The sequence below is a fragment of the Filicampus tigris genome, chromosome 6 (genome assembly GCF_054856515.1).
Source record: "Filicampus tigris isolate MCC_2025a chromosome 6, RoL_Ftig_1.0, whole genome shotgun sequence".
Lineage (NCBI taxonomy): Eukaryota > Metazoa > Chordata > Actinopteri > Syngnathiformes > Syngnathidae > Filicampus > Filicampus tigris.
The window spans coordinates 23,715,126-23,733,122 of record NC_141222.1 but is presented as its reverse complement, the minus strand read 5'-3'; the positions used below and the strand labels follow the sequence as shown (position 1 = coordinate 23,733,122).

The 17,997-nt window shown below is 42.2% G+C and overlaps 2 protein-coding genes across 6 annotated transcripts; both read left to right on the top strand.

Annotated features, from left to right (window-relative positions):
* Nucleotides 1-5,889: 5,889 nt before the first annotated feature.
* Nucleotides 5,890-12,622, top strand: fip1l1b (FIP1 like 1b (S. cerevisiae)). Of its 5 annotated transcripts, none has more exons than XM_086034504.1 (16): nucleotides 5,890-6,415; nucleotides 6,723-6,777; nucleotides 6,970-7,036; nucleotides 7,125-7,237; nucleotides 7,345-7,409; nucleotides 7,519-7,629; nucleotides 7,867-7,997; nucleotides 8,145-8,263; nucleotides 8,493-8,546; nucleotides 9,299-9,398; nucleotides 9,496-9,652; nucleotides 9,747-9,828; nucleotides 10,057-10,109; nucleotides 10,200-10,401; nucleotides 11,664-11,810; nucleotides 12,059-12,622. In XM_086034504.1, the coding sequence occupies exons 1-16, from the start codon at nucleotides 6,334-6,336 to the stop codon at nucleotides 12,198-12,200; spliced, it is 1,680 nt and encodes a 559-aa protein (XP_085890630.1). In that variant the 5' UTR covers nucleotides 5,890-6,333; the 3' UTR covers nucleotides 12,201-12,622. The 5 variants fall into 5 exon arrangements, with proteins under 5 accessions (XP_085890630.1, XP_085890628.1, XP_085890627.1 ...); XM_086034502.1 differs by having other exon boundaries at nucleotides 5,898-6,415; nucleotides 12,056-12,622; XM_086034501.1 differs by having other exon boundaries at nucleotides 5,900-6,415; nucleotides 7,119-7,237.
* Nucleotides 12,623-14,505: 1,883 nt separating this feature from the next.
* LOC147146347 (uncharacterized) lies at nucleotides 14,506-17,309 on the top strand. Its single transcript, XM_086033720.1, has 6 exons — nucleotides 14,506-14,714; nucleotides 15,739-15,881; nucleotides 15,957-16,018; nucleotides 16,127-16,240; nucleotides 16,858-16,956; nucleotides 17,053-17,309. The coding sequence occupies exons 1-6, from the start codon at nucleotides 14,601-14,603 to the stop codon at nucleotides 17,175-17,177; spliced, it is 657 nt and encodes a 218-aa protein (XP_085889846.1). The 5' UTR covers nucleotides 14,506-14,600; the 3' UTR covers nucleotides 17,178-17,309.
* Nucleotides 17,310-17,997: the final 688 nt, after the last annotated feature.

Sequence of the window (17,997 nt, the reverse complement as noted above, 5' to 3'; positions counted from 1 at the left end):
GCTCCATTGCTGAGATAACACCCTTTTTTTTTCCTCCCACAGTACTTCTGCCAAATGGACAGTTTGATGTGGGCAGGGCAACAATGGGATTATGGTCATATAATCTTCCACAAGGGGAACGGGGCTAGTACAAGGGGTCAACAAGGTCAAAGTGGACAATTTTGGAGAAGCTTTACCTGTCATTGCCACGGTGACCCTGGATAACCCAGGTGACACACTTGTCATCTTGCGTTAGCGTTAGCGTCAATGCTAATCCAACTCTTCAGTTATTTGCCGTGCTTGGCAGACACTAAAATGCTCAGGGAAAGTTTTTTTGAAAATGATGCTTGAGATTAGGTCTATATTTAGTTGATGATGGTTTTTTTTTTGGTGTGCTTGAGAAGTATTCAAAAGGAAAGCAGTAGGATTGCTTACAAAGTATTTAGAATTGTAACAGTTTATACCAAACACTTATTACAACTGACTTGAATTTTGACTGGTCAGACTCTGCCTCTTGCATAAAGTCAGCTGGTATAGGCTACAACTCACCGGCTAACCTAGCAAGAACATGTTAGAAAATGGATGGATGGATTGACTTTTTAACATCTTGTATACAAAAGGTTGGGTCTCTGGAGTCCCTGTCCACCTAGAATCTTAAAGCGGAAGTCAACCCAAATATATTTTTTGAAGAATATGTTCTATGCAAGTCCACTAGTTGAAACAAGGCATTCTGTTTGTGGAAAATGAGTTAAGCAGCAAAATCCATCCGTTTCTAGCGATCTTGGGGGGCAGCCATTTTGGCACTTCTGTCGAAAATGACATCACAGATGCTCAGGGCTCAGCTAATGACCAATCATGACTCAGCTTCTGAAAACAGGTGAGCTGTGATTGGTCATTACTTGAACCCTGAGTAATTGTGATGTCATTTTCGGTCGACAGCAAGTGACAAAATGGCCGCCCCAGAGATGGCCAAAAACGGGTGCATTTTACTCATATTCCACGATCGCAATATTAATCAGAATGCCATGTTTACGCTGGAGAAGTCGCATGGAACATATTATTGCAAAGAATTTTTGTTGGTTCACTTCCGCTTTAAATCTTTTATCTGCCTATTTCTCAAAATGTGTCTGTGAGTGAGCCATTCTGCACTCCCTGTTACATCACAGTGGGGCTAATTTACATAACAACAACTGCGCTCAGCAAGTTTCTAGATGTGTGCTTGCACACAGTATCACAAAACCAAAACCTGATAGGATTCTGCCACCGAGCCTTTTTCATCACTATGAATTATAGTCTTATTATTGATAGAACCTATTTTACATCATGGTTGCTACTAAACCCTCGTCATTGTCCAGCTGGACGGCACCTGCTGACTGATGTGCTTCCGAACAAAGGAAAAGGTGTTAAAGTACGATACACCTGAGCTGAGCATGTCTCCGTCAGGATGACACCGCATGTTATTCTTCATTAGCACCGTCCACATGCATCCATTTCCACTGAGTTCACATGTCACTCGAGCTGTTTATTTGCCTGCGCCTATTTCATTATTCATAAGTGAGGTGAACGTCTCTGGGCTGAGTCACCCTGACTTAGCGCGCGCGCGCGTGTGTGTATGAGTCACTCAGCGCTTTTAGACAGATGAGAACGGCAACCTCGTGGAGGACAGCAGAGGTTTTATACTAGAAGAATAGCCACTTCGATTAGATTACGTCACGGCAAACATTCCGCTCCTGATGCCCGACCCCACTCTGTCTCTCTCGCTGCCTTTCACCTTCCTCTCTCCTCTGTCTCTCATTTCTTCTCCCTATACGACACACACACTAACTCAATCACCTACAAATGGAGTTCACACCCTCGGGCGGCCACGTGGAGTCTGCCAGAAAAACACACACACACACACACATTAAAAAAAAAAAAAAATCATACCTCATGGTTTTATGTTTCACTGACTAGCCAAGCTTTTATTACGATGCAATCCAATGCTCTTCCATCTGAACTTGATCCCTCCATCTTCCCCTGCTTGGATACAGTAGGATGTTGCTGTCTTTTCTGTGCCGTTCCGGACCCTGTGGTTGTTAAGAGTCACTTTATGGTTGAATTGTGGTGTTTTATGCCCCTTTTATGACCCACAATAGACTGGACAAAGAGGAGCACCAGGTCAAAAAAACAAACAAAAAAAAACTACGGTACACTGTTGCTGTGCACTGGCCAGTAGAATGTTGCCTGAGGTTGTGAAACAAGCAATTCAAATTTTGCTGAAATATTCTGCCACTCAAGTTGCACATAACTTCTGCCGCCATGCATGACACCACAAATGATTTTTGTGTTGGCAACAATTTGACCTTGAACAGATAGTTTCTACACCCCCGGTAGGAAATATGAAATCAGCAGTGTCGCAGGTACTGGTGGAGCAAGGGGGGGGTTGGGGCTTCGAGGGCACTGCCCCCCAATTTTATTCTTGATTTCTTTTAGTGTTTCTTAAATCCAGACAGTTTCCATTTTAAATTACTTTTGTCTCATGTCGGTGGTCTGCTTCTTTTTTTTTTTTTTACAAATGTAAACAAGTGAATGAACATCCTCTGAGACTGGTGATAACATAATTTTTGCCAGGGGCATTATGTATCCATCTATCTCTCTTGAAAATGTAAATAAGATTTTTTTTTTTTTTTAATTCGGGGTTATAATTGACAACAAGTTGACATGGAATGCCCACGTCAGACATAAAAACAAAAATCTCCAGAAGCTTCTCAATTACGAATTAACTGAAACATTGCCTTGATGAAAATGCACTTCATACGCTATATTGCGAATTGGTCCTACTATACTTCACTTACTTTGTCGAAGTGTGTGGGGGAACACTTAACCAATGCACAATGAATCCTTTAGTAATCTTACAGATATGGGTAGTGCCGATTATTCATAAATTGGATTTCCTGATCACACTCATGGTCTGTTTATTAAGTCAAAATTGCTTAAATTATATGACCTTGTAATACTTCTATGTAAAGCATCTCAAAAGTGACTACCAACCAATCTACAACAACAATTCATAATATGAGAGAAGATTTAACATCGTTTAAGAGAATACGGAAATTTTACATTACCTAAATTTAGAACTGTTCGCAAAAGTTTTTGTGTATCGGTATATGGAGCGAAACTTTGGAACAAGGTTGTTGGATGTACAACGCAAGCAAAGTCGAAATATTCACAGGTTCAAATTGTTGTATAAACATATGGTCTGGTTGAAGTAGTTGGATGTTCATTTTTCTACCCGCATTTCCAGCAGGAAACAAGCTGGCGCTAATCACAGCTCAACAGATGGATCTTTATAGTGCAAAACAAAAAGAGAAACTGCCATGTTAAAACCACAGCGTTGAGCCAACCGTATGCGTAATCCAGGGAGATGATGTGGATTGACAACATGCCAGGCAGGCCTGCGCGTATCTCAGTAAGCTATTATCAGCGTGTATAATTATATTGATAGCCCTGTGATCGTCCCCGGTCAGGATAAACATGATTAGCATCGACTTGGCTGTAAAGCGCCCTAATCCGGCGTAAAGCGAGCGAGAGGGATGCGGGCAGGCGGTGAAGGAGAGGAAGGGGAAAGGAATGCAAAGATGGGGAAGGAAAAGAGAGAGGAAGAAAGTGATGTAGTGTTTTATTGGAAAAATAATATTGACAAATTTGACCGTTGTTGGTGTTTTTCGAACTAGGGTTTGGTTTCTCTTACCTCTTCGGCTTACATTTCCTTTATGCTTACAGGTAGATTTTAGATCATTGCCACCACTACACAAAATCAACTATGTAGAAATGCTGATATGATATTTTGACTCGATTGTTAAAGTGTAACCAAAATATTAGACACGGTTCTCAGTATGCCCGATGAAAAATATTGTTGAATCAAAACAATTGAGACAAACTAATCAGCATTATTACTTGAATACACTTTTTTAAATCCACAGACTAGATCTTGTATGTTATGATGCGGTTGGTTCGTTTACAAGTTGTAGACAGTTGTAGAAGGGATCGGCTATTATAAATCAAGCCCCTTCACATGCATTTCAAATCCAGTAAAATGTCAATGGTAGCATCAATAGCAACAATTCTGAGAAAACATGGCAGTTTTCTGCTCAGTATTTACATATAATTTCATCTCCCATAGTTGCATTTCATGTCCATCCCAAAGTTTGTTTTCCCACAGATTTTGTATTGATTGATTGACTTGTGGTCATGTTTTATGTTTTTGTCAATCAATATTTAACTTAACACACATACATTTCATGTAAGTGTTGAACCAAAAAAAAAGTGGAATTTTGTGAAATAAAACAAAAATGTTATGTAAAGTTAAATATTTTCATTTGTGAGAGTTATTATTCTAAACAGCAGGACTACTAATACATTTCCCATTAGATTGCGTCGGTGTACCTAATGTGGTGTCCAGTGAGCCCATATATCATATTCTCACATCTGCTGTTTGCACGACAGTATAATGTTTCGTTGAGGATCATTAGATTGGGGAGTGTCATCATTTTGTTTTCTGCCTATTCCTCCCTTCTAAATGACCGCGCATCAATCATAAACCTTGCATTCGCTTCATTTGTTTGCGGTTCTTAAATGCTTCATACTGTGCAGTATATTTACATGGGAGTCGAGAAGTATGGGGGGAAAGGGGGAAAGCACAAAAATAGGGATGAGAACAAAAAGGGAAGCGCAAATGAGAAGAAAAAAAACTGCAAAGATTGACGGATGAGAGTGGAGAGACAAAGAGAATGAAATAAATGTAATTTGAGCACTGATCAGTTTAGCTGGGCGACCTTCCTTGCCCCTCCCTCGTTCATTGTGTGTGTCACTGAGATGCACACCGAGTTTCACTGCTAAGTTTATTCCGATGTGGCACGCTATAACCACTGTGTGACAAAGTTGTCTTTGCGTATATCATCTCAGAAAGCAGCACATTAAAACATGTGGGAATGGTAACTGTGTGCAAAATAATCACCACAGCAAAGAGGTGCTAATAGCTAAAGTGTTGGGGGGGGGGACGAGAGAGTGAGAGAATCCACAGATTTCCACTGTCAATTAGTAACATGCTAAAGTGGCCCCTCTTAACTGGTCACAAGCCATAAATGCTTTTACAATGCGTGTTGCATTACTGAGACGACTTCTGGTGCACAACAGAACCCACAACATCAAACACGTGAGACCACTTTATTGTTGACAAGACTAAAGGTTGCTGCATAAACTCACAAAAGACGGATGAAAAGAGAATATTCAAACGCATAAATAAAGATATTAAATGAATTACAAAAATAAAAGTCATTACTTTACATTACCTTAATTACATATTTAATTTGAGGAGGTAAAAATATAATTAATGACATTTCCAGACAGCACGTCTGCCTTACAGTATTGAGGTTCAGGGTTTCAATTTTTGGTCTGTTTGTACAATTCAGATTCTGTACTTTTAAATCTTTTGTTTAAGTACCGTACCAGTTTAATCTATTAACTATTTTACACAAGTATCTGTATTTTTACTGAAGTATAGAGTGTGAGTAATTTTGCCACCTTTGTTTATTCTGCACAAAGTGCATTTTACTACTCCACAGTGGTACCTCATTGTAGGAATTACCGACCTGAGTGACACGTTTCTCGAGATATGAGCTGGTTGGTTTTTTTGTCTTGAGTTGTGAGTTGCCAGTGAACTTCACAAGAAGCAATTTAAATAATGATCAATTCGGGGGGGGGGGGGGGGGGGGGGAGAAGCTAAGTGCTTGTTTTAAGATGAAAATTTCTGACAAATTAAGAAGCTTTAGTCAAACAAAACTAAGACAGCTAAATTGGTATTTATTATTATTATTATTTTATTATTATCATTATAAGAAGCACATTTCATTTTCTTTTATTGGTGTTTTCATGGGGGGCTTGAACGGATGAATGGCATTTCCCTTCAGTTAAATTGGGAAAGATAATTTGTGATACGGGCGTTCTGAGTCACGAGCGTGGCCCGGAACGAATTAAACTGGTAAGTCAAGGTAAAAAGGCACCACTGTATTACACGCTTAACAAACCGGTCAAGTACAGTAGAGCTTAACGCGCATTGGCCGCTAGAGGCACTGTGTTTTCTGACCTACACTAAGCCAGCAAGTCGTTGACCATTACAGAGAGCGTGCCTTGAATTGCTTCCGGTTTCCCCCCCTAGCTCGCCAATGTTGGAGATGAATCTATGAAACATTAATCCCCCCCTCCCCAACACATACACTTGCGTCCTGACTAAAAGGGGGAATCTTATGCGCGCACCTCCACATAGAAGAATTGTTCCGCCCCGCGCCAGTAAAGCTGCTTTAAAGGTTTGCAAACATGTCTGTTGCCGAAGAAGCGGACAAAACGGCTGCTACGGATGCTAGCGCTGGAGACGAGGAGGAAGAATGGCTTTACGGAGGTAAAAGGGCTGTTTTGCACTCTAACATAAATACCTTATGCCAGGAAGGGGCGTTAATTTGAATGGTAACTGAGTGCGTAATACCAACCAGTCACGTTTTCATTATATAGCAAAACAGTGAGGCTGGCATTTAGCTTAGCCCTGCTAGCCAGGCTGCGCTTCTATGGCTAGCTTAGCCGCGTGACACTGGGGAATTTCAATACAAGTTTTTACCACAGTTTAATCAAATCGTCAGCGGTGGATTTATGCTTTCATAGACGTAAATTGCTCCGAGGTTGAAGTAATCACGGCATGACCTTGTTTTCAGATGAAACTGAGAATAAAGAAGAGGACGAAGAATCCAAAGAAACTGCTGCTGACAGGTAACGGACACCTGACGTGCACTTCCAAAAGGGGCCTTTTTATGTCCACGAGAAGACACCCTTGCACAAAAATTGCCATTCAAGGATGGACCAAAATTTCTGAACAAGAAAATGCGCTATACGTATAAAATTGTACTGTATTGTATTAAAATGACAGATTACTCTTCAACGCAAATTTCATTTGATCCACAGTGCTCCTGCTGAGGCCCCGTCTGAGGAAGCTGCAGAACACGCCACAGGAAACGGCGTGGCGTCCGAGGTAGCCAACTTGCACGTTGATTGGCGACAGTGATTGTAATAAATCAAATATTGTCCTGTTTCTCTAATAAAAACGTTGTCAGTCACAGGCCACTGAGGACGCTGCAGGCGATGATGCAGAGAGCGACAGCGACAGCGATGACGACGATGACGATGTCCGCGTCACCATTGGGGACATTAAAACCGGGGCTCCACAATACACGTATGCTTTTGAAATACTGTTTACGTGCACAAATGTCATTAGAATCCATTGTCCAAATACTGCCGTGCCTATTTGACGCATGTTATTTGCTCTTTTTCCTCCTGCAGGTCATATGGCGCCCCACCTGTCAATCTCAACATAAAAACGCCTGGCTCCAGATCTTACGGACAAGGTATCCTTCTTGGCACATCTTTGTTCTGAAGCAGTAACAACCTAAACATTGTTCACAGAGAGCCATACTCAACCGCCTTGACTTTTTTTTGGGGTTTGTTTATTTCTAGTTACCACAAAAGTGAAAGGAGTTGATCTCGAGGCTCCTGGTAACATTAACGGCGTCCCGGTGCTCGAAGCGGATATGGAGTCGTTTGAGGAGAAGCCATGGAGAAAACCGGGTGCGTTTGCATGTATTTGTCCGTCTGCGTGGTCAAGTTCGAATTGTTTGGCCTTCATACTATATTTCTTCATTGACTATCTGCACCTATTAGTTATCATTATAGTAGTGGTCAAGTTTGACATTTGACCTTAAGCTGATTCTTTGACATACTGTTTGTTTTTTCTGCAATAGTTGTGAAAACATTTTCAATTCTTTGCAACCTATTAAAGGATGACGTTCTCTCATGTGTTTGCAGGGGCGGATTTGTCCGACTACTTCAACTATGGCTTTAATGAAGACACATGGAAGGCTTATTGTGAGAAACAAAAGCGATTGCGCATGGGCCTAGAAGTCTCGACTGTAGGCTCTGTGACGAGTAAAATCACCGTAAGTGAGCACGTAGTATTTTTTTTTAGCTTCTTTCTATATCAACGTTCTTTTAATTGTTTTTTTTTTTTTTTGAGAAGGGAATCATTACAATGCAAACAATGTTATCATCTTGTGTCTTTTGTTTGCTCCAAAATTCCTCCCAAGGTCCAACAAGGCAGGACGGGCAACGAGAAGGAGATCTCCAGTCTTGCCCTTCACACTTCCAAATCGGACTTCCCCTCTCCAGTCAGCCTGTACAAGTCTGTCACCAGTCAGGTCCCCAGGTAACCTGTATGCCTTTAACCCTCAATATATGTCAGTCACCATGACAACAGAAAGGTAGAAGCCCTGCTTTGTTTTCCAGTTGGGAAAGGGAGACATAAATGGTGAACATCGGATGCATTAAAACTTGAGAGCGATGTGTTCACAATCCAAAAAAATTGCGTCTCAAAAAAGACGTCTTCCTCTGTGTGTGTTGGTGTCTGTTACTCTCATTTCCTTTACCCCTGGTAGGATCTCCCCCCCTCAGTGGACTGGCCCGCCTGTCCCGGATATGTCCTATTATACGTAAGTGGGCAAGGCCTTGTCCCAATTGGGAAATGATGAAAAAGAAAGGGTGTTTGTTTTTGTTTTTTTAAATGACCACCCCCAAAAAATTCAGTGTGTTGATTTGGTAGTTGAACGCAGATGAATAAGTGTTAAAGTGCCCATTATTTTTGTTTTTGGTTTTTTTTTGAGAGATGAATGAACCCTTTCTCCTCCTCATGCAATGTTGACATGTTGCAAGTAGACAAGGTGACATTCACAATTTGGCTCAAATGTTTTGAAAATGAGGACGTCTGCCTCACAGTAGAGATTCTGGGTTCAAAGCTCACCTTTGTCCTTCCTATGTGGAGTTTGCATTTCCCCCCCCCCCCAGTGCTTGTGTGGGTTTTCTCTGGCTCCCTCGTGTCAAAAACGTGCATATATGGTTAAGTGAAGATTCAGTTGTCCTTAGGTATGAATGTGAGAGTGAATGTTTTTTTTTTCCCCCTCTATCCGTGTGCAAATGTCTCGCAACGAGTGCAGGGCGTAGCCCGCCTCTCGCCCAGAGCCAGCTGGGAAAGACTCCAGCTTATTTGCAACCCTAATAAAGGAGAGGTAGTCTACAAAATGGATGTTTTGAAAATGGCCAGAGTTGTATGATTTTTGCACTCTGGTGCTTTGACGGGGCTGTGTTAAGGATGAAAAAAGCAGCCTGTAAAAATGAAATACGGCACGTTTAGCGGAACCACACTGTGAGCTTGGCGAGTGACTGTGTGCTTGTGTTCTTTTCTCAGGAAGACGAGCGGTACCATCGATGTGATTGGTGGGGGGACAGCCACCATCAGCAGGGTTGAAGGGCGTCGCAGGCACAACCTTGATGGCAATAACATCCAGGTACTCAAGACACATCTGCCACAGAAACATCAATGTATCCTTCACACACTTAAAACAAAGCTTTGTGTCTGTTTTTTTGGGGGGGGCGGTTGTACAGGTGATCTCTGAACACTCCACGTCAGACAACGATCCCGCCGCCACGAAGATGCCCACCTTCTTCCCCCCTGGACCACTGCCTCCAAACATCCCCCCGCCTCCTTTCCTCCCCCCGCCACCCAACGTCAGCTCGGCACCCCCGCTCATCCCGCCGCCTCGTGAGTTCAAAGCTACATTTCCGTTGAGACGCCTCTCGTACTGCATGTGAAAGACTGCTGACCTTCTTTTTTTTTTTTTTTTTGTCCTTCTCAGGGTTGCCCATCACTGTTCCCCCTCCTGGGTTTCCGCCTCCGCCTAGTGGTCCCCCGCCTTCAATCATTCCTACTTTGGATAGGTAACTTATGACAGCATGTGATATTTTTGCTGATGCAAAAAGCTCTCACGGCCATTTCCCATTGGCAAAGCCAGTCAACACCAAGTCGCATTTGTAGTGCCTGAGCGAATGCCATATGGGTGGCGTGTTCCTCTGCTTGTTGACCTTTGGTTGAGCACATTTGTTGACACTGTCTCATTGTCATTTTTGAGAATACACGGCTAGAAGTGACGTAAGTTCTCCCCGCAGCCATGGCGGAGGTTACGACGGACGCCCTATCCCCCCGTATCCCTTCCCTCAAGGTAGACGACTTGAAATCTCATTTTCTGCAGCGTTCGTTTTGTCATGAGCGGTAAAGCCTTTCAACCTTCCCACTGCTGCTTTGTCTCCAGGTGCCTACCCTCCCCCCATGTCTGGAGGTGTGCCTACATCCTGGCCCCCGTTGATGGACAACTCCAAACCATGGGACTACTACTCCCGTCGGGATGACAAGCGAGAGAAGGAGAGAGAGCGGCCCCGAGAGAGGACGCACGAGCGGGAGAGAGAGCGGGAGCGAGAGCGCGATCACAGCCCCGCAGTGATCGGCTACACAAGGTGAGATGGAAATCCTCCTCGTCTCATTTTCACAACATTAAATGCATTTTGGGGGGAAAATGATATGCCAGGAAGTTCGGGCGACACGCCGCAACATTTTTCTCCAGCTTTCAGCAGTCTCTTAAACAAGTCTGCATCTTTTACGGATTTTTCCTGACAAAGGAACTTGACCTTTCCTATTGATTCAGGATGCTAAAATACAACATAATATCCTCCAAAGAAAAGGTGATCAATCTGGCCATCAAAAAAGCAAGCATGTTGCTGAATCATAAGATCCTGCCCCTTATTTTGGTTTTGCGTATTTTATTGTCGCTGTCCGTATTTTTGCCTCTTGTGCAGTTTCTGGTTGGATTATTTCCCACGGCAGTTTTTTCTATTGTGCCCACCCCGAATGTGCAGTGGTCAATTCGGCAGATGCTTAACAGTTATCCAAATGAGAGGCAAAGGGTTCGTGTTTCAAGTTGTTAATTTTTCACCATAAATGTTGATTCCATGTATTTTTAACACAGCGTCACCGTCCGCGAGCTTGATGCTAACATACAATTGGAAAGGCCATAGACAGGTTTACAGAAGCTAGCATTGTTTTTACGGTAAATTCTTCCCAATGGACCAGGTAGAGGAGGTCTCATCTAGGCACATCCTGAAGTTTAGTTTTGTTATAGGCAGGATGCTCGTTGATCATCCGGGGAGTAGGAAGAGCCATTGTGAGGGACAGCAGGCTGGAAAAGAAAAAAAGGTTTTATTTGGGGCAAACATGGAATGTGGGGGAAAGTTTTCTCATTTACAAAATTGGGAGAGTGTGAGAGCCAGAATAAAAAACAAGGTCCAGAAAATTACTATGATTTGTGAATAATTTACATTTTATTGCATGAAATAATTATTTGATACAATAGAAAATTCTAACTAAATATTTGGTACAGTCACCTTAGTTTACAATTACAGAGTTCAAACGTTTCCTGAAGGTAAAAAAAAAAAAAATGGAATTGAACTGCAGTGTGAACATAGCCTAAGTTTGACAAAGTCATAATCTGACGTATCAAAACAGACAGTTGTAACAATTTAACATTAAAAAAGTAAACACAAACACTAAACAGTACTGAGTCGAAAGCCAAAGAACCAAAGTGTTTTAAGAACAAAAAAAATAACTTTCAAAACAAGTTCAGCAACCCGGTCTACCTCAGCTGATTGCACTTCATAGCAAATATTGAGGCCCTCCTGTGTAATGTTTGCCAACTTGAGTCAACACCTTTCCCTCGCTGCAGCGACGAGGAGCGGTACCGTTACCGCGAGTACCAGGAACGCGGTTACGCAGACCGTCATCGTGAGCGGGCGAGCCGCGAGAAGGAAGACCGACACCGGGAGAGGCGGCATCGGGAGAAAGACGAGGGACGCCACAAGTCGTCTCGCAGGTATGCCGAAACCTCCCATCCCGCTCCCCCCCCACTGTCTCGTCTTCCAACCTTGCCGTCATGGCGCCAACATTTGGTTCCCTCGTCCTTTCTCCATTTCTCTCTATTGATATTTTTTTTTTTTTTTTTTTTCTCCCCTCATCTCTTTTTTTTCCCCTCCTGCTCACCTTTTGCACCCTTCAACTGTGCTGCTAACTTTGCACTTACTTGGACCTCCACCCCGGCCGGTTACCTTTCTGCATTAGCAGCAGCAGCAGGAGGAGGCATGACAGTGAAGAGGCAGACAGCCACCGGAGGCACAAACACAAGAAGAGCAAGAGGAGCAAGGAGGGCAAAGAGGCCAGCGAGGACATGGGTGCCGACCAAGAGAACCAGGAGGCCATGGAGTGAACGCCACCTTCTGTTTTTCTTCTCTCCATTTCTCCCGCTCCCTCCCTCTGCCCCCCCCCCCCCCGTCTGTCCGTTAGTTCAACCCCGCTAAAGACGAGAGAGAAAAATGGAGGCCACAGTGACGGATGCATCCTGCCGCTTTTCCAAACATCAATCTCCATTCCCCGATCAATCTGCTGTTTGCCGTCGCTTGCTAGGAAAAAGTGGACGCAGCAGAGGAGGCGGGGAAGGCGGAGCCATTTCGCATCTCTCCACCACTGGATGACCTCATCACCTCAGACTCCTCCCTCCTTTTGTCCTCCCGACATGCTCCTTGTTTCCTTTCTCTTCTTTTGTTTGTCATGAGGGTTCATGTTGTGTATGAAGACAGCCATTAGTTCCAGAGTTTGTCAACTTCAATTAAAGAACACGTTTTTTGATAACTTGTCTCCTTGGATTAAATGTCCTTTGTTTTCGTTTAGTGGTGGGTATGTTTCACACTTGGAGATAAGAATTTCTTTTTTTTTTTTTTGCACGTGAATATGATTTAGTAAATTAGCAGAATTTCATGTGGCAGAACGGCTTTGTTTGTTCTTAAAGGCAGTAAAAATCACTATGAACATAAAAGATATAGTAAAAATGTCAGCGTCAATAAAATCAGACGTAAGTGGGGGGGAACACTTTTCAGTCGGTTTACTTTTAATGTAAACAGACAGGAAATGTAATACCTGGCAGGAGTAGTGCTAATTCCTTTGAATTGTTGAAATTAAAAGGACAAAATGCCATTTTAATATTTTACTCGCAATCACAATGTTTTTTTTGTTGTATAATTCAAAACTAAATGCCATTTTTAAAAATGTCTACTTAATGTTGAACAAGCAGTGTAATGTGCCTCTACAAATTTGTATTTATATATATATATATACAAGTGTATATGTACGTGTGTGTGTATATATTGCATATATGTGTATGTATAAATGTGTGTGTGTATATATATTTGTATATGTACGTCTGTATATGTGTGCATGTATGTATGTAAATGTGTGTATATATATATATATATATACATATATATATATAATGTGTGTGTATATATATATATGTATATTATCGCGGTCCTGTGAAAAACACTTATGTCCAATTTTGGGGAAAATGCGGAAACACCGTAAAAATAAGAAAATTGAAAAAAAAAATGGACATGAGTATTTTTCACAGGACAGCGACAATATATTCGTATATATGTGTATATGTACTGTATATATGTTGAGCTGGGCATTTTACAAAAAAATTGAGCGTCCGTTATTCGTCATCCGTCCGCAGTGTGGGTACCCTTGCGTCGTCCGTCATTAGTCTTATTTTCCGGGGGGGGGCTAAAATAGTAACAACGATAGGCCGGTCCGCCTCTAAATTTAAACGGCCGATTCCGACTAAACTTTCACTCACTTCACTTTCATCTCGAGGGATTTTGCGACATTTTACGTCTGACGTGAGAATATCTGAATTAATGTGGTTCGTGTGTGATGTGTTGATCTTGCCATGTGGCTGCACACCACACACGGTACGTTCATAACTGTAATACGCGTGATTTTTTTTTTTCTAGTCACGTGTGGCTTTTCTCTCCCTCTTTGGAAGTCGGCCGACTTCCTTCCGTGCGAACCGGGCTTTAGTCCTCGGCACCTCCAGTAGAGCCTGGTCCCCAGACCTGAGGCACCGGGAAGGTGCGTAAGGGCGGAGTAGCTCAGAGAGGCACGCCGGGGCGATGCCATTTAAAGATTTGTAGACAAATAGAAACGTCTATTTTAAACTTTTTCCAGTCAATTGGCAACCGTCAGTCAAACGGGCGTCCGTCAGTGACGGATAGACGGACCGATCCATCACATATAATGCCCAGTTCCGTATATACATTGATTGAAATAAATGCTCGGAGCTTTCTTTTCTTTTTTTTTTTTTTTTTTTTTTTTCAGAAATTGCGCACTGGGCCATGGAGAACAGAGCCAACAGAGAAGGGCAGTTAAAACACAAACCCACAAAGGCCTTTTGTCCTAAAAGTGGAATTAGCGGATGAATTCATCAATCAGTCTTCACTTAGTCATCACATCACAAATAACCTCACAGTGTTACCGAAGGAGTTTTGAGCAGTGATGCTAACGCAGGCACCTATCAAACTACTCTGTTACCTGATCCATACTTATCCACCTCGGTACTCTGGGGTTTTTTTTTAGACCTAATGGCGATAATCGCCTCAACAAAGCTGCTCTGTAAAATGCCGATTAGATCGAGATTCCTTCCATTCCTCATATGGGTCAAAGTTCACCCCCTCCCCACCAAACACAAAAACCCATCTGCCTGGTTCTCTTGGCTTCACTAAAGCCCGCAGCTGGAAGCTTCAAAAACATTTTCAAAGAGCCGTCGGATGTGAAGATGAAGAGCGGTGGTGTTGCCGTTCTTTTGTTGGGTCTTCTGTCCGTAGGCCGTGCTGCTCCGCCAATGAGCTGTGACATTCTGTTGAAGCCGATAAGCATCAGCAATGAGCAAGTAAGTGCAAATCTGCAGCCTCACCTGCGATTAAACGGTTCGATTGATTCAAATCCAGTTAACTTTTAAACACTTTATTAGTACACATGGCAAACTCGTTTTATCACTTCATCATATTATTATATTACACAATGAGTTTTAATATCCAAATATTTGGATTATTGTACATTAAAAAAAAAATCGATTTCACATCAATTAATGCAAAAATAGTGGCATGTAAATATTTTAGTATACAACTTGTGTGTAAAACTTATGATCTGGCGTACCACATTTAAAAAAAAAAACAACTCTTGCCTACTACAGCAAATAGTGTCTACTTCATGCTTCTGCAAAATGGATTTCCGATATTCTTTTGGACAGAAAATCTGTCCAAAAATTTCTGTTTGTCATCACTTTAACAGGTTGTGAACGTATTTATTTTCACCTAATCCCTATTTAACAAGAATGAATCGAAATAATATAACTGTGTATCGAAATAATTGCTTGCCATTATTTTTCATTGACCTCTATTTCAATTTTTTTTTCCTATTAAAAAAATGTATAATACCATTGAAATGCAGATGCGAATGTGTACATCTGATGGGATTATACATTTGTCTGGTTGCAGTCATATAACGGCCCACTGAAGAAACCAGAAACGCACATTGACCAATGTCACCATCGTACAAATGTTGCGTAATCTATGTTAAAAAACAAACAAACTTGAAAATAAGTGTACCACAACCTTTTGTACTGTGCAGATTTCAATTGAAATGAAAGTCAGAAACAGAAAATAGACACTATTGACTTTAAGTGCGTCACATATGTGTCGGGCCGAATCAGAAATCAAAAGTTGAATCATCATTTTTTTGCTTTTGTAGACAATAACGCTCAGTTTTGAGGTGATACTACAACGTTAATGTTTAGTTGTCTGCATCATGAATTACTATCCAAGAAAACACTGAAAAGAAAAGTTGCTAACAAGCCTAATCATGGAAAATCTAACACATGAATCATGATATACATTATTATTCTTACAACGCAGATGTTGGGGCGCTGGCTGTACATCGGGGGAAGCTCGGACCTCCCAGGCAGTCGATCCCTGGGACATCTGCTCAGCAGCGTCTGGTTGGACATCCGCGCCACCTCTCTCAGCAACGTGCTAACCATCTTCCAGACGCAGAGGATGTAAACGCACTCAGCTGTGACAAAGTCACAATGAGAACAAACTGTTTACCGGGGTCTCTCCCTCTCTCTCTCCAGCTTCGGCGAGTGTTCCGGTATGATGTACAACGTGACCATGGAAAACAGCACAATGTTGATCGGTGAGTGGACGCGAGTCAAGCTCAGATTTTTTTTTTTTTTTTTTTTTTGGAGGATCCACTATTATCGTTTTTCCAAGAGTTCCACATGTGTCGTTTTTTTTGTGACAGAGCGTCCATTCCATTTGAAGGAAGTGTACCTGCAGAGCGACTGCTCAGACTGTCTGGCGGTCTATGAAGAAGTCAAAACCAGCCAAGACTCTTTTCGGAGCCTCCTGCTTTTCAGTAAGACACACAACTCATGTATTTTCTACGACTGACTTTGGGAGAGAGTTGGGGTACTTGGTTGACTCGGTTGGTGCTCGATGGGATTTTTTACGTGGTTGAGTTTTGTTCTGCTCAACTGTTAATTGGATTGGTTGTCCTGTTGAGTTTTGCCTGGTTGGTGGCTGGTTGATTAGTTGTTTTTGCTTGGTTGATTGTTTGGTTGATTTGTTGGATGGGCGATTGTTTGTCGAATGGATTGTCGTTACTCGGTTAGTTGTTGCTTTATTAATTGCTATCTGGTGTCTCGTTTGATGCTTTTTTTTTTTTTTTTTTTGGTTGATCATTGATTGCTACTCGGTTGATTGTTGCTTGGTGTTTTTTTTTTTTTTTTTGGTCATTTGTTATTTGGTTCATATTTGTGTAGTTTTGATCTGATAGTTGATAGACTTCGTGGGTAGTAGATTGTTCATTGCCTATTTTTTGTTGCGTTGGTGGTTGGTTGACGGGCTTTGTTGATTGTAGCCTCACTGGTGAGTACTGGTGAGTAGTTGATGGATCGCTTGACGGAAAATTATTGGGTTGAGTGTGGCTTGGTTGATTGTAGCCTCACTGATGGTTGCTCGCTTGATTTCCAGGCAGGCAACAGAACGTCTCACCTGCTGACGTGGAGATGCTCAAGATGCAAGCAAAATGTCTCCGGATGCCCTCTCCACTCATGGCAGACCCAAACTATGGTGAGAAGCCTCAGCTAATTTAGACACTTGGTCACCATTGTTCCAGGCAGTATATATTTCCATATATTATGTCTTACATTTACTGTATGTACACAGAACTCTGCCCAGACGACATTTCAACTTCGGATGGACTTGCTGCCTTCAACTCCTTGTTAGAGGCAAAGATGGGACAGCGGGTTGCGAGGCTGCTGGACAAACTTTTCGACTTCTTTATCAACTGATTGAATTGGTGTTGGGGAACACTTTTATAGTGTTCCGCTGTCCACGCAATCTGCTAACGTACGCGTACAAATCAAACCTATTGCAGGTAGCGTGTTGCTCTGATTTGCTATTAAAGTTCACTCACAGAACAATTCTTTGTGTCTTTTCTAAGTGGGGTTTAAAAAGTGAGTTTAGCTTCCAGGCAGTGTGCCCATTTTTAAGTGTGGCTAGCAAACTGAGTTTCATTTCTGAGATAGTCCCAGGACAGGAATCGAGCAAAGAACCTCCACATCCAAAGTCAGGGTTACGAACCACTCAGGTCCAATCATTCAGACTTTCAAAGGAACGTTTAAGGTTTCACGGGCAACCAAGCGGTCACGATTTTTGACGGCTGTCCCAAAGTTCAGATGAAAAACCAGGGTTAGGGTTTCGAAGTAGAGTTTGAAATTAGGGTTAGGGTTTAGAAGTAGGGTTTGAAACTAAGGTTAGGGTTTCAAAGTAGGGTTTAAAACTAGGGTTAGGGTTTGGAAATGGGGTTTAAAACTAGGGTTAGGGTTTCAAAGTAGGGTTTGAAACTTGGGTTAGGGTTTCGAAGTAGGGTTAAAAACTCAGGTTATGGTTTACAGGTAGGGTTTCAAACCAGGGTTAGGGTTTCGAAGTAGGGTTTAAAACTAGGGTTAGGGTTTAGAAATGGGGTTTAAAACTAGGGTTAGGGTTTCAAAGTAGGGTTTGAAACTTGGGTTAGGGTTTCAAAGTAGGGTTTGAAACTGGGGTTAGGGTTTAGAAGCAGGGTTTAAAACTAGGGTTAGGGTTTAGAAGTAGGGTTTCAAACCTGGGTTA

Coding starts and splice junctions, on each gene's coding strand:
- fip1l1b (XM_086034499.1), top strand. CDS start 6,334: ATGTCTGTTGCCGAAGAAGCGGACAAAACGGCTGCTACGGATGCTAGC. Junction 9,829..10,056: donor ATCATTCCTACTTTGGATAG/GTAACTTATGAC, acceptor TTCTCCCCGCAG/CCATGGCGGAGGTTACGACG. Junction 11,811..12,055: donor CGCCACAAGTCGTCTCGCAG/GTATGCCGAAAC, acceptor TTTCTGCATTAG/CAGCAGCAGCAGGAGGAGGC.
- LOC147146347 (XM_086033720.1), top strand. CDS start 14,601: ATGAAGAGCGGTGGTGTTGCCGTTCTTTTGTTGGGTCTTCTGTCCGTA. Junction 14,715..15,738: donor TAAGCATCAGCAATGAGCAA/GTAAGTGCAAAT, acceptor CTTACAACGCAG/ATGTTGGGGCGCTGGCTGTA. Junction 16,019..16,126: donor AAACAGCACAATGTTGATCG/GTGAGTGGACGC, acceptor TTTTTGTGACAG/AGCGTCCATTCCATTTGAAG.